General features: G+C 36.3%; 1 protein-coding gene across 1 annotated transcript in view; it reads left to right on the top strand.

The window, feature by feature from the left end:
- Nucleotides 1-2,484: 2,484 nt before the first annotated feature.
- LOC136026358 (chromatin assembly factor 1 subunit A-B-like) overlaps nt 2,485-16,543 on the top strand; it is a 165,480-nt gene continuing 151,421 nt past the window's right edge. Inside the window, exon 1 of the mRNA XM_065702888.1 lies at nt 2,485-2,623. Within this exon, the coding sequence (XP_065558960.1) occupies nt 2,581-2,623 (43 nt within the window). The 5' untranslated portion in view covers nt 2,485-2,580. The remainder of the gene's footprint in view (nt 2,624-16,543) is intronic.

Genomic DNA, 16,543 nt, shown 5'->3' with positions numbered 1-16,543 from the left:
GAAATTGAAACTTCTGCATACGGAAGAGGTGATATAACCCTATAATTTTCGGAGTATACTTGTTTGATTGGAAATTAAAAGCGCCGTATTTAAGAGTCAAAAGTAATCAGAGTGCATCCACCTATCCTCATGAGATCTTCTTAACTGCCTTCCCCCATAAATATCCGATCAAAATTTTGAAATAGCCATTTTGTTCAAAATATTTTAATGGTTGAATAGCTAAGCCTTCAAAGTTGACATGGTCCTCCCCCGTTCCTGGGGCAAAAGCTTTAAGTTATGCAAGCTGGTCTTTGTTAACGAATATATTATTTATTATAAAAAGGGAGACTAATTTGATCAGGGATCTTCAAAAAGACTAAGAGTATTATTGAAAGTTTTAGGAAATATTGAGGGGATGCTGTAATAAATCAAAAGAAGCTATGTGCGCGCTGGTCGTCTAAATAACTTATTGAAAGCGTTTCAATAATGGCTGAGGGTGTTGCATAGAAACTTCCAGGGCATGCTAAGGAGTATATTTAAAAATGACCGGGAGTATCCAGCCCCCGCTCCATTTTTAGCTGCATTCCCATTAAATTACTCATTTTATATATCCCTGTCCTTAGCACTGATAAAAAATTTTAAATAGCTACAAAGCAGGGTTTTTTTCCAAAACCCTACTGCCTTTCTATGATGAACTAATAAGCGTTCAAATGGGATAAATCCAATTATTACAAAGACTTTTGTATCTTTTTTCACCGTCTAATAAATAGCTATATTGTTTAAAATCGTCAAAAGGTTAAATAAATATTTCTCTGGGGACACCATGCACCTTTTAGCTCCTGGGGTAATGGCTTTAAAATTTGTAATCTTTCTATTGTTTACACACGGAATTTACTGTTGAGACAGAGGGTTTGTATGGCCCAAGGTGTGTAAAAAAAGCTGAGTTGCTAAGGTGAAAATTCAAGGTAAATAGAGGGAGAAGTTAAAATATAATTGGGGGTCAAGAGTCCCCTCCCCCTTTTTCCTTCACCGTTATTAGATTCTTTTCTAAGCATTAGTCAAAGTTTTAAGATAGACTTTCTTTACGGAATGGTCATAAGGTCCAGTTAACGTGCATATAGAGATTGTATGACCCTCTCTCTTTCCCTCCACCCCCTGGCAAAACCATTTGTAAATCATACAACGTGCCCATTGTTTGCATGTAAGATTTATAATTGGGAATTGGGAGAATTCTTTATGCTGGCTTGGCTAAAACAACCTAAAGGTCTTAAGGACATTGAGGACATTAAGATAAGGCTTAAACTCTTCACAGCAAAAAAACATAATGTCAATTAAGTTCCCGATCACATGCCGAAGTTCCAACTCGATACCCCAAGGCAGTAATTATCGTCGTTAGGGTTCTACCGTAAATCTCTTATTGGCAGCATTCTTAAGCTTTCATTTACCTAATTAAGCAAGGTCAGATCCATTTGTAGATTGTCAAATGTGATTGAAATACATTATATTTCAAGACATATATCAACAACCCAACTTTAAAGATCATTTCACGTGATATTCAATACTAATTATCCTGCCATTTCAAGAAAGCCTTTTCGACCTACAGCTTGCAATTAATTAGCCAATCAAACTTTGTTTTTCATCACTGCAATAAATAGCCTATTTCACTTGTGCTGAATAGCCTAAAACTCTAGAATTTTTATTGGTTGGCGAGTTTTCAGCTGTGTCTGTTGAACACCGTATACAAACACAGTAGTTAATCTCTATATCCAAGGCCGGCCCTTTATTTGAGCTATTCTTAGACAAACAATAGCCCAAATTAACCACAGAAACAAATCATATAACAAATGTTTCAACGCAGTATTCACAAAGGTGATAGCAATAAGCTGATTTATCCAGTACTTGTGTTTAAAATCAGTAGGCTCAGCAAATCGAACTGTCGAACACAGTTCGACTTAAGCTGCTTGATGTTCTAAAGTTAAAAGGTCTATAGTCAGCTTAAATCAACCCACAAGTAATGAAATGATTCGTATAAACCCCTTATAAATGCAAGCCGGTGGGATAGGTTTACTTATCCAATGTTGAAAGTAAAACAGTTCAAAATAGGGATGAAACTTTTTTATTGACAGTGAATAGTAAAAAGGTTTCATCCTATTCACTGTCAATGAAAAGGTTTCATCCCTATTTTGGATTGTTTTACTTTCATCATGGAAAGGCAGTGTGGTCTTCGAAGTTATCTTTATCCAATGTTGAAATCATTATCTATCTTTTTGTTCTTCTGGCTCTCATTGTTCTCAAAATTACTGATAAACTTTTATTCTTTTTGAATATATTATTTTGTTTAAAAGAATTTTTCTCAGACACTTAGCGTATGTTGTTTTTTAACGACTGTTAAAAGTTCTTGAACGTTAACAGCATCTTGTTTGGCACTATATTATATGCTTATGAAATTTTCAATTGTGCTGCTACCTATATAAGTTCATAATTTATAGGTTTATTTAAATTTCCCGCGGTGTTCTAACTAAGGAAAAGAACCAAACCTTGGGAAGTCTTCTATAAGGCTGTTTGTTATTCCTGCTTGGCTTAATTCTTGTTAATTGGAGGATGAATAGCTTCAAAATGAAAGCAAACATCCCAGATGTAGAAAGTAAGTTAGATAGAAAATTTTACAGGCTGGAACAAGTCCCTTTAGCATATTGTAGTTAGGGTAAATTTGCAGTTTTCAACATAATTTAGCTAGGATGAAATACCATCTTGTCACTTGATGTCTTGTGTTATGCTCTTTCATAATTCAGTAATTGCTTTTTAAGAAAATTCCTATTGAACAGTAACATTCTAGTTAATTGACTTCTTGCTATCTCAGAAAGGGTTTAGGTTAGGAAAACAAAACTTTCACGGATGAATCTAAAGACTAAAGTATGTCCTGGAAGGTATTTTGAAGCAACTACCTCCACTCCTTCTCCCTCTAGAGGGCTCTGACCTTTAAAAATATGTGTGTTATAAAAGTGAAACCTTGCAAAATATATCTTCTGCTTAACTGAAGTAGCCTAGGCTACAACAAAATTGTTTTCAGCTTCATAACTTTGCTCAATTCCATTTTATAAGGTTTTAAAGATGTGCAAATACATTTCCTAAATTTTGAAAAAATACCATTGATATGGCTCAAAATTCTACTCAAATAACAAGAATTGTATTTTCAGAACTAAAGGCAAAGAAAAAGCAACTAGTAACTGAAAATTAAGGTGAAATTTCGTTTTGTCAAAATTCCAATTTCAAAACCTGTCATGTTGGCAAATTTCAGGGCCCTCTAGAGGGAGAAGGAGTGGAGGTGGGTACTTCAAAATGCCTTTTCAGGACATACTTTAGCCTGTAGACCTATCCCTGAAAGTTTTATTTTCCTAACCTAAACCCTTTCTGAGATAGCAAGAAGTAAATTAACTAGAATTTTACCTAGGCTACTTTTGACTATCTCAAAAAGGGACCAGTTTAAGAAAAATTAAACTTTCAGAGATAGGTCTACAGTCTAAAGTTTGCTCTGGGGAAGGTATTTTGAAGTATCTACCTCTACTTCTTCTCCCTCTAGAAGGTCCTGAAATTTGCCTACATGACTGGTCTTTACCTATTGAAATTTGGCAAAACAGCATTTTGTCTTAATTTTTATTTATATGTTTTTTTTTATTTTTCTGGCTTTAGTTCTAAAAATGTAGTTCCTGTTATTTGAGTAAAATTTTAAGCCATATTGATGTTTTTTTTTTAATTTTGGGAATATATTTGCAAATCTCTAGCACCACATAGCCTAAATTGGGATTGGGCAAAGTTTTAAAGCTACTAACAATTTTGTTGTACTTCATCTAAGCAAAAGATCTATTTTGCAAGGTTTCATGTTTATAACACACAGATTTCTAAAGGTCATCAAAGGTTCAGATCATCTAGAGGGATAAGGAGTAGAGGCAGGTACTTCAAAATACCACCCTAGTACATAATTTAGGCATCAGACTTATCCCTGATTTCTCATTACCTAATCTAACCCCTTTCCAAGATCACCAAAGTAGCTAAAGTAGAATTTTACCATAAAATTTGCCATAGCTAGTTGATTTAGGACTAATCTTTATTTTTGTTAGTATTAAAAGGTTATGCTGTTATGAAATTAAATTTGTGGAAATTCTTTTATAAAGACAGAAACCCCTCAAAAGGAAATCAGCTTTACTGTGATATCATTTTTAGGGGTATTGAGCTAAAAAATTCCTATAAATTTGTTTTCAAAATAACATTTTATGAATAGGACCAAGGAAAACATTAATTATAATTTCTGAATTAGCTACAAATGTTATAATTTTTTCTCACTAGACAGTTGTTTAGAGAAATATGTTTTTAAGTTTAGAGTTACTATAGACTGTTTTACCTTTGGTAATCTAAAATTAGACTAGCTACTTGGGAAGGGGTTAGGTTAGGAAAAATTCAACTTTCAGTAATAAAATCATATTCAAAAACATATTCTGGACAGATATTGTTAAGCTACTGTGTTACCCTCTTCTGATTTCTAATTCTTTGAAATCTATTTACAAATAGTCAAATTTGTCTTTAGAATTTTGACAAAACAACATATACCTTAATATTCAGTTTTCAGGTTCTTCTTCTCTGGCTTTAGTCTTGAAAATATAATTCATGTTAACTGAGTGGAATTTTAAGCCATATCAATAGTTCTTTTTTCTAAATTTAGGAAATGTATTTGTAAATTGTTTGAACTTTTTAAATTAGGATTGAGCAAAGTTGTGAAGCTGAAAACACTTCTCTTTTACTTATTCAAGCAGAAAATCTATTTTGCAAGGTTTCACTTTTATAACACAAAAATTTTTAAAGGTTACCATAGCTCAGTGGCCTCTAAAGGGAGAAGGAGTGGACGTGGGTATGTCAAAATACCTCCATCCCTGAAAGTTTCATTTTCCTAGCCTAACCCCTTTCCAAGATTGCAAAAAGTAGCATCTAGAAAAAGTCATCTAGAATTTTCCCTTTGGGTTTGAGGCCCTATTAAAGGCTCAAAAAATAATTTCCCTCTGAAGCAATTATTGAACTATTTAACAACATTAGAAAGATATCAAGTGATAAATTCCTTTTCATCCTAGATAAGTTATGTTGAAACCTGCAAGTTTTCTAAAGAAGAAAAGTCTTCATGAAATTGTAGTTCCCATTCAGTAAAAAGCTGCTTTGTATAGTTTACTCTGTAGGAGTGAGGTAACATTTTACCTGAGGGACTTTAGGGCTTCAGTGATCCCCTGGAAAGATATGGTAGCCTAAATATAGGCTATTACTTCTAAATGCTACCATTGCTAACTAGGTAAACACAATAGGCTACTCACTGTTACTCTTTCTAAATATGTTAATTTTTTCTTTTTTCCATTTCTTCAAAAGAATAAAAGCAAATACATTGCTTTATGTCTTTCTATGTTCTTTCCTAATTTGATAATCAATTCAAATACAGATTCCATTTCAGCCCTTAAAGGGGCACTAAAAGGTAGCTTATTTTTGGCACTACACAAAATTAAACATGCCCAGAAATGGGTTAAAAGTGATACAATTACAATTCCAAAAAAGGGAATTATACAATTCTGAAAACTGCTTTTGCCAGCTTTGTGTCTCACTCAGGCTATCTGTCTGGTCTTTGCTTTTTTCCAATTAGCCATGGCTCTTAACTTTTTATCACAGTCCACCAATGTTGATTTTGATTCAAGTGGAAAACACAACATTTGTTTATTATAAATCAATTATTCAAAAGTAATGTATTCCAAAGGCACTGATTCATAACAATGTTATCTTATTCATTTTTGTTGGAGTAAAGTAATCTGTTATTTTTGTGGTGAAGGTCTACAATTGGGACTCTTCAGAATGAGACAAGAAACTAACCAAAAATGACAGAATTCTTACTTTTTAATATGCAGCAAGTATCAGTGAATAATATTTCCTTTTCTCCCATTTTTATATGCTTTTGACTAACCTTTCGTTGATTATTATGTTACTTTTTTCTGCACTGCCCAAGGCTATATGAGACCATTAGAGAGGGGCTGGGGATGACCCCTTTCCCCCTAAAGTTTCATGGTGTCAGCACACAGTGCCAATGCCTTGTAACTTGGGATGTCTTTTGTGTCTGAATTTAGCTTATGTGTCTACATTTGCTGACACACTGAGCCATTTTGTTGGCATATATATATATATATATATATATATATATATATATATATATATATATATATATATATATATATATATATATATATATATATATATATATATATATATATATATACTAGCTGTTGGGGTGGCGCTTCGCGCCACCCCAACACCTAGTTGGTGGGGGCGCTTCGCGCCCCCCCCAAGCCCCCCCGCGCGCGTAAGTCGTTACGCGCCATATTAGTTACGCGCCATATTAGTTACGCGCCATTGTAGTTGTGTCCCTGTGTCCCACCTGTGAATATAGATAGATTTATATATGTGTTTCAAACTACGTAAAAATTGCGAATATACAACATTCTTGGCTTTCCCATTGTCTGTCCATATACAAAGCCGTATGTACTAATAATGACGTCATATGCAAACGTTCTTTTTACAAACAAACAAACATGCATACACACAACTCGTTTTTATATAGATAGATAGATAGATAGATACAATACAAATTAACTACGTAAAACTTGTGAATATACAACAGTCTGTTCCGAAATACAACTAACTTCGTAAAACTTGAGAATATACAACATTCTTCGCTGTCCAATTCTCGCTGCATATAAATAGATTGTCAGGTTTACCGACCCTCGAACATGCAACGTACAATTGTCCATGGGAAAAACAATCAGTATTAAGATCAATACCACATTTTTCTAATGATTGACCTTGAGCTTTGTTAATGGTGATTGCAAATGCTAATCGAATTGGGAATTGCAATCTTTTAAATTGAAAAGGCAGATCTGTTGGAATCATGGGAATGCGAGGAATAAGAACAGCCTCACCCTCAAAAGGCCCTGTCAGGATTGTGGCCTCTATTAGGTTTTCCATTGTTTTTTTTACGGCAAGTCGAGTGCCATTGCAAAGCTTTGGTGGGTTTATGTTACGTAACAATATTATTGGTACGCCTATTTTTAGTTGTAGCACGTGTGGTGGAAACCCTGAAAGATCTATGGAATTTAAAAATTCAGATGGATAATTAACCGCTTCATTTGGTTCCAAAACTGTGTCGACTGACTTGTAAAGGACTGCCTGGTCTTGAATCTTGGTCAAAACAATATTGTTGATTTCGTGGACGTCTATATTCTTGGGTGCGAGAATCGCTCTTTCACTTAGCCATTTATTATTTTTATAATTTTTTAGAATATTCGGAAATATATTTTCAATCAATTCATTTTTGGACGTCACTAAATTACAGAAATCAGCAGGTAGTTGTATACGTCCTGAAATTGAGTCTACTGGGAGCTTTCCGTTTCCCATTGCTAGCAATTGATCTGAAAATGTTTGACCAGAGTCATCGTTTTGCAATCGGACACGCATATTTGTAGTTAATTTTAATGTTTTTACGTGTGCCCATAAATTAGAATTTTTCAGGCAAGCATTCATTTCGTCTGCAGGAGTTGATCTAGGTATTATAGGTAATGTTTGCCTGAAATCTCCTGCAAGCAATATTAATGTGCTGCCAAAGGGTTTCGAATTCCCTCTTAAATCTTTCAAGCATTGATCCAGAGCCTCGAGCGATTTTTTGTGTGCCATTGTGCACTCATCCCAAATAATAAGTTTGCATTGCTGCAATACTTTACCCATCCCAGATGATTTGGAAATATTGCACGTGGGAGTTTCTGTAGAATGCAAGTTCAGAGGCAATTTCAAAGCGGAATGAGCAGTTCTTCCACCAGGCAGCAATGTTGCGGCTATTCCGGACGACGCAATTGCCAACGCTATATCATTTTTAGATCGAATTGATGCCAGAATCAGTTTTATCACAAACGTTTTACCAGTACCTCCTGGCGCATCCAAAAAGAAAATTTCTCCAACGTTGTTATCGACACAATGCATTATCGTATCATAAATGTCTTTTTGTTCCGACGTTAACTTGGAAATGTTATTTTGTACATACGACAATAGATCACTCGTACTGTAACTTTGTTCACGATCCAATTCTACACATGTCGAAACAGCAGCGATACGGTTAGGTGAAGGCATTCCCAAACCCTGAAGAGGTTTGTTTGCCATACTTATGCAAATATCTTCTATAACAACTAAAGTGTAGTTATAAATTTCTGGTGTAAAATCAAAAGTCATGTCTGACGTCTCTAACTGTTTTCGATGAAGTATATCTTCGGACATTTTTGACTTATATTTTTCCCATAACTCTGTAGGAGCTGATGGAGAGCAAGTTGTTAAAATGATGCCAAACAATGCACGAATTTGACTTGGGGTTGACGTTTCGCACGCGTCATTGATGCAGTTATCCCAGTGTTGGTCATTCTCCAATAAATTCAGAGCTTGGCATGCACTACGGTAAGTGTCATGTATAGTACCATTTACAGTCCTCAAATACTCAAAGGATGTCGGACCAGGTACATTCACCAAAAGCAGGCGTAGAAAGAAGCATTCATGTTGATTGGGGTGAACGGTGTAGAGTCTTCCTATCGTGGTATCTTTGAAGATGGTAGGTTGGCCGTCGACTGACTTACCCTGTTTTCGACGTTCAAATACTTTATTTTTAGTATTCCACGTGTAATACGAAGGCACTTCAGTATACAGCAGTTTTTTCGCAAAAGAATCATTTTTGCAAAGCGAAAAAAAAGCTGTTAATGTTGTATCCGGTGGATTCAGGACTCTTTGTTGCACGTTGGTTTCCGTGAAATAAACACGTTGACCATTCTGTAAATGTACCGCTAAGTGAACAACAGCTGGACTACGTTCATGTATCGGAAATGAAAGAATTCGCCAAACAGCTTCATTACTGCTTATGTATCTTCCAGCCTGATATTCTACGATTTCATCGAAATCTTTGATTTCGGACTGCAAGCCAAAAACTGCCATGTCACTGCCTTTGTTGACGTATTTACATATATATTTTATTGCCTTTACGGAGTTACAGTATTCAACGTTTATATGTGCATTAAATGTTTTGGATAATAAAGGGGAATATGGAACAACCCACTGGTTATCTACTTCGATGGTGGTACCGTTACGCTTCTTTATTATTGCTGTTTTACCGCCATCTTCAGTAGATCTTCTTCTATATTGTGGGTAACCATCATTGCCAGTAATTGTTGTGGGTACCAAAAGTCGAGGATATTGCTTTGTGCACCTTCCTTTGGCCATGCATGGTGAATTTTCGTTCAGTGCACCGCAAGGTCCATGTATCATATTTTTTACAATAATATCATGTAACCCCTTATCGACATTTTTATCAGGTATTTCAGCGGAAATCACATCATCAATTTCGTTTGAAGTAATTTTTTTATGTAGCCAGATTAGTATATGTGCGTGTGGCAAACCTCGTTTTTGCCATTCCACTGAGTACATCCAGCATCGCACTGAACCAAACACTTCATGTTTTACAAGGTAGTTTATCAGTGATTTCAACTTTTGCCGGAAGACACGTGCCGTAATGTCATGCCTATGAACCGCCGATTGTCCTTGAAGTAAAAGCTGCAGTATCTCGTCCCAAGATTGATTACATGTAAATGTAATAAATAAATCTGGACGACCATAGAGACGAACATACGCAATAGCATCTTGAGCATATTCATGCATATGACGTGGACTGCCAGCATATGACGAAGGTAAAATTGTTAATCTTCCAACGTTTGTGGTATTACCGTCATTTATAACTGCATCTCGCAAATGAATGTATTGTTCAGAGCGGAGCTTGGTCTGATTCAGGCGGATATATAGCAAACGTTCTGATTCAATTTTTGCATACATATCCACGACAAATTGGTGAAACAATTCACGGCATTTTAAAATATAATTTTCTTCATCCTGCCGAATCATTAGTCTATAGGAATAATAATGCATTGCACTGCATTTCTTATTCATTTCTTTGTTAGTGGCTGGATTCATCAATTTAATATTAAAGTGATAGCCGTCGGCTCCATCCCAAAAAATGATAGGATATTGTAGGGCATCGTAGCATCGATGAGTTTCAGCAATTCTTAACAACTGGGCGTTTCGCTTATGTAGAATAATATCTCGAGGTAAAAACTGATCACCGACCATAACGATTGCCACTTCGTCGATAGTCGGAGCATTGTATCTACGCACATGTTGGCCAGGAGGCGTTTTGTCAGCGGAAATAACAATTTTATGAGTATCAGTAGGCATCAAATCGATGGCTGTTTTGAACAGACGCACTAAATTATTATTTTCGTGGAAAAGATGTTGCAATTGGGAAACGATTGTCCTTTCAACGTTGGGAGAAATTTCGCAACGTGCATTCAATTCAGAATTTCTATCACTGATGAAGTACAATTGTAAAAATTTATGATTCTCGCCTAATAATGGTAGAAGGGACCCTGCTTTATGATAAATTTGCCCTTTTACTTTGAAAGTAGACATAAATTGATCTGGATTTTCGATTTGGGCTCCAAACGACGTCATTTGGAAACATGAGTTGTATTGTCTGATTTTTGACAAAAAACGCTTAGATTCTGACGTAGTTCCAGTAAGGAAAGTCTTCAATGGCTCTGGTGGTGCAGCCAATAGAGGAAGTTTAACTTTTCCTGAGGCGCAACACATTCCCATTGTTTCACCATTGAATTTCAAGGCCTTGCAATAGGGACAAATTTTAGACATTGTCCCGATTTGAACACAGCTACTCAAGCTATAATCATCGACTGGGTTGTACCTGAATGCCAGGCGATAACTTTCAGATTGCTCTGATTCCTCGGCACGCTTTCTTTTCTTACTTTCTCTATCAGCAGCAAGCCTGATTTCTTGCTGTTCTTGTAATTCCTCGGCCCGCCTTCTTTTTTCACATTCTCTTTTAGCAGCAAGTCTGCTTCTGCGTTGCTCTGGTAGTTCCTCGGCATGCTTTCTTTTTTCACTTTCTCTTTTAGCAGCAAGTCTGCTTTCGCGTTGCTCTGGTAGTTCCTCGGCATGCTTTCTTTTTTCACTTTCTCTTTTAGCAGCAAGTCTGCTTTCGCGTTGCTCTGGTAGTTCCTCGGCATGCTTTCTTTTTTCACATTCTCTTTTAGCAGCAAGTCTGCTTCTGCGTTGCTCTGGTAGTTCCTCGGCATGCTTTCTTTTTTCACATTCTCTTTTAGCAGCAAGTCTGCTTCTGCGTTGCTCTGGTAGTTCCTCGGCATGCTTTCTTTTTTCACTTTCTCTTTTAGCAGCAAGTCTGCTTTCGCGTTGCTCTGGTAGTTCCTCGGCATGCTTTCTTTTTTCACATTCTCTTTTAGCAGCAAGTCTGCTTCTGCGTTGCTCTGGTAGTTCCTCGGCATGCTTTCTTTTTTCACATTCTCTTTTAGCAGCAAGTCTGCTTCTGCGTTGCTCTGGTAGTTCCTCGGCATGCTTTCTTTTTTCACTTTCTCTTTTAGCAGCAAGTCTGCTTTCGCGTTGCTCTGGTAGTTCCTCGGCACGCTTTCTTTTCTGACTTTCTCTATCACCAGCAAGTTTTTTGGCATAGACTCTTTGAGCATCTTCATCGGCTTTTGCCATTGTAAGTTCATCAGTCATTTTAAACTTAAACATTAATAGATTTCTATGTGTCATTCTAACATTGATGTTAGAAAAAAATTTTACGTACCAAGCATGCAAACACTCGACAATTTATAATAAAACTCAAAATTATAAATATCTGTTATAAGGTTTTCGAATTACTTTAATCTATTGTCAAAATATATAGAAATATTTATGCAATTACCAGTTTCTACATTTTTAGTTTCAGTTTGCTTTTCAGTTTAGTTTCATTTTTATATATATTTAAGATATAATCTGGCGTAACGGACAGACAACTTATTTTTATATATATAGATATATATATATATGTTTTTAACTACGTAAAACTTGCGAATATACAACATTCTTTGCTGTCCCATTGTCTGTGCATATAAATAGATTGTCAGGTTTACCGACTCTTGAACATGCAACATATAATGGTCCATGGGAAAACAATCCGTATTCAGATCTATAAGTCTGCTTTCGCGTTGCTCTGGTAGTTCCTCGGCACGCTTTCTTTTCTGACTTTCTCTATCACCAGCAAGTTTTTTGGCATAGACTCTTTGAGCATCTTCATCAGTCATTATAAACTTAAGCATTAATAGAATTCTACACGAACATCCGTCTTATATAACTTGAATGACGTCACGCCTTCAAAGCAAAAATGATGCCTTCAAAGCAAAAATGATGGCAGCTAATTTCATGACGTCAGCCGAAACATGACGGCGAACATATGTCTTATATAACTTGAATGACGTCACCTTCAAAGCAAAAATGACGGCAACTAATTTCATGACGTCAGCCGAAACATGACGTCACCTGACACATCCATCCACACATCCATCCACACATCCATCCACAGACAACTTATTTTTATATATATAGATATATATATATATATATATATACTATCTGTTGGGGTGGCGTTTCGCCCCCCCCCCAGCCCCCCTGCATGCACAAGTTGTTACGCGCCATATTAGTTACGCGCCATTGCAGTTGTGTCCCTGTGTCCCACCTATGAATATAGATAGATATTTATATATTTTTAACTGTGTAAAATTTGCGAATGTACAACATTCTTGGCTGTCTCATTGTCTGTGCATATAAATAGATTGTCAGGTTTACTGACTCTTGAACATGCAACATATAATTGTCCATGGGAAAAACAATCTGTATTCAGATCTATACCTCATTATTCTAATGATTGCCCTTGAGCTTTGTTAATGGTGATTGTTAATTGAACATTCCCTGTGTCCCTGTTGTCATTTATATATCCCCCTGTGCCCCCCGGCGTCCCTGTTGTTGTTTCCCTGTGTCCCGGTCGTCATTTGTGTCCCGGTGTCCCAGTCTGTAATTCCTCTTTGAGTGTTGTGGTCGTCATTTATATTCCCTGTGTCCCAGTGTCCTGGTCGTCATTTTTTGTCCTGGTTGTCATTTGTGTTCCGGTGTCCCGGTCTGTAATTTCTCTTTGAGTGTCCTGGTAGTCATTTATATTCCCTGTGTCCCAGTCGTCATTTGTGTCCTGGTGCTTTGTTGATGGTGATTGTTAATCGAACATTCCTTGTGTCCCAGTCCCTTTCTCTTTGAGTGTCCCAGTTGTCATTTATGTTCCCTATGTCCCGGTGTCCCGGTCGTCATTTGTGTCCTGGTGTCCCGGTGTGTAATTTCGTCAATCAACAAACATGACGTCAGTCAACACACAAAAATGACGTCACTCGACACACAGACAACTTATTTTTATATATATAGATGTCCCGGTGTTCTGGTTGTCATTTATGTTCTGATGTCCTGGTGTGTAATTTCGTCAATCAACAAACATGACGTCAGTCAACACACAAACATAACGTCACTCGACACACACACGGACAACTTATTTTTATATATATATATATATATATATATATGTGTATATTTACCCTCAGAATGGCGCCACAGTATGCCCATGAGGCTCTTCAAGAAGGTTAATGCCATGCTCTATAACAACTGGCAAGGCATCAGCCTGCTCTTGATTCCTGGCAAACTGTTGTCCCATATTATCCTTTCCTGAATACAACATTGCCTAGATGAATACCTGTATGATGAACAGCATGACTTCAACACAAACTGCTCTTGCACAGACCTGATATTCACCCTGCAAATGCTCAAAGAGGAGTGCTGCAAATGGTGAAATAAGCTCTACATGATCTTCATAGACTTCGAAAATGTGTTAGACTCATTGGACTGCCAGTCTTTCTGGAACCTCCTTCACCACTATGGTATCCTCAACATCATACAATATAACTTTGTATTGAGGAGCATCAACTCAACTGGGCTATGCCCAAATGATTGCCTGCTGAGTGACCTAGATTTTGCTGATGATATTGCCATCTTTAAAACCTGCAAATCACAGCTTCAAGCACTGCTCATGAGTGTTCAACAAAAAGCAGAAGGTTTTGGACTCAATACCAACACCAGTAAAACCAAAGGCATGGCAACTAGCAATTCACCTTTGAACATCAAATGCAATGACAAGGATGTGGAAAAAGTGGTCCATTTCAAATATCTTGGCAGCACCATCAAGAACACAGGATCCACAGCCACAGAAGTCATTGCCTGTGACTGGTTTCAACAAGGCAGGGTGTGCCTAACTTTTTGACTAAAAAAAAAAAAAATGCAAAGAGTGGACCAATTAATTAATTTGAGACCACTTGGCCTGTGTAGACTGTGTCCCTCCCTTTTGAAAGTAACATATTTAGACCAATTTTGCTGTTCTGAGTGTAATGCCTGTTGATATTTTAATTTTCTGAACAATGCAATTGGAGCCATCGCCCTGTATGGGCAGTGGCCCCCACTTAGATTTTGGAGGGCACATATTTGTATCTCATGGAAAAAAATTAAGTAAAAAATAGATCAATCCCACTCCCCCTGACTAGGTTTTTAAAGATATTTTTTTTTTATCTTTGATAAAAAAAGAAAAAAAATCTTGCCCCCTCCTCTAATTTTTTTTTATGAATTTCCACCCCTGAAAGCCTTTTTGGGATATTGGGTGCCAAGGGCACTAAAGTGGGAGATGGTTAGCCACTATTTATTTTTAGCCCTGAAAAGCACAAAGAACTTTCAATTTTCAGCCAAATGAACCCATTTGCAAGTTTCTAGGACTACTCATTCTATACAAAATTGTCAAGGAATAAATGCTATGGGGGGGGGGGGACAAAACACTTCTTACCAAGTTATTACCACTGTATTGAGTCTGAAAATGTATGTGAAGCAGGGGCAAAGCTAGCATTTTGAGTTTGGAGGGGAATATAAAAAATTTGCCAACATTATCAGTGTGCCAACAAATGCAGACACATAAGCTGAATTAAGACACCAAAGACGGCCCAACGTTTCAATGTGTTGGCACTCTGTGCTGACGCCCAGGAACTTTGGGTGGGGAGAGCAAGTCCTCCCTTCCCTTAGCTGTGCTCCAGCTGTGAAGAGCAGACCAGTTTCATAGTTGGGGTCCCATTCCCAGACTCTGTGAGTTGAGTCCCAGCATCATTTTCAAAGACATTTCTTGTAGATGTTCTGATCATTCTCAGGGAAATTGTTATCTCCAAATACTAATTCAACACTATGGGGGTTTTAGGACCAAAAAAGGTACTGGAGATGGGGGCTTATTTTAAACAATTACCTTGAACAATTGGTTATAAGGGGTATTAAAATATTCTGTTTACTTTCAAATGAGCCTTTTCCAAGGCTCTTATAACCCTCTATCCTATACTCTAGGGGGAAAAATGTATAGGAGACATTTTGCTCTTTTCTAAGTAAATACTCCTGCATTGACTATGATTCACACTAGAAATTGAGAATCCATTATTGTATACAAGGTACTATTAACAGGTTTAAACAGCCACAAAGGCATAATCCCCTTCCCCTAAGAATACAATATCTGCAACACCTGGAGAAAGAAAATGTTGTTTGAAACTGATGTTTTCACCAGTCTATCCTGCTTGTATCAAAAATATTATCTTGACTGTCATGAATCCCTCCCCCCTCAACTACAACAGGAATAATGCTTTGCTATGCATGGCAAATTACCATTGATGGTGATTTTCCTGTCTATGTTGAAGCAGATCTAGTTCACAAGAGCAATTTTAGGTGACAGCTTTATTATTATTTTATAGTTGTTATTATTTTCGAATTTATTTTTGAGAAATTTATTGTTATTTTTATATTATGCTTGATGCAAACATATTATAGCACATGTTTGATTACGTTTCATGTGTTTGGTTATATCTTATTGTTATTAATACATGATTATTTTAGAGGAACCTATATTTTTTTTGGGAGTTTAACCATGGCTGTTATTTTAACAAAAATATTTCTTTGAAAATAATGTTTTCGTCAGTCTATCCTTCTCACATTAAAAGTCTTGGCTGTTACCCCTCTCCCTCCACCCTATTTAAAACTGAAACGATATTTTTCGTTATACATGGCAAATAGCCAATAATGGATTTGTTTTTTTTTTTTAGTGTGAAGTAGTTTTTGTTCACAGAAACAAGTTTTATATTGCATCTTTATTATTATTTTAGAGTTAATAACTTATTATACGTTTTAGAAAAAATATTATTATAATTGATATGTTATTATAGAAAGATTTCTGTTTTTACAGTTTGATTATTATTGTAGGAAAAAATACTTGTTGGAAAATTATGTTTCATCAGTCAACCCTCCCCCCACACTAAAAATCTTGACCCCCTCCCAACATAAAACTGAACGAAACATTTTTTCTTTTGCAAATAACTGTCTATGTTGTATATTCTACTTATTGTGAAGCAGGTCTAGTTCACAGAAGCAAGTTTTAGATAGCAGCTTTGGTTATTATAAAAAAATCAAGTTTTATCAACTGAAAGTAAGGAGAAAAATTAAA

The sequence above is a fragment of the Artemia franciscana genome, chromosome 4, assembly GCF_032884065.1.
Source record: "Artemia franciscana chromosome 4, ASM3288406v1, whole genome shotgun sequence".
Lineage (NCBI taxonomy): Eukaryota > Metazoa > Arthropoda > Branchiopoda > Anostraca > Artemiidae > Artemia > Artemia franciscana.
This window is presented reverse-complemented; position numbering and strand designations above follow the sequence as displayed.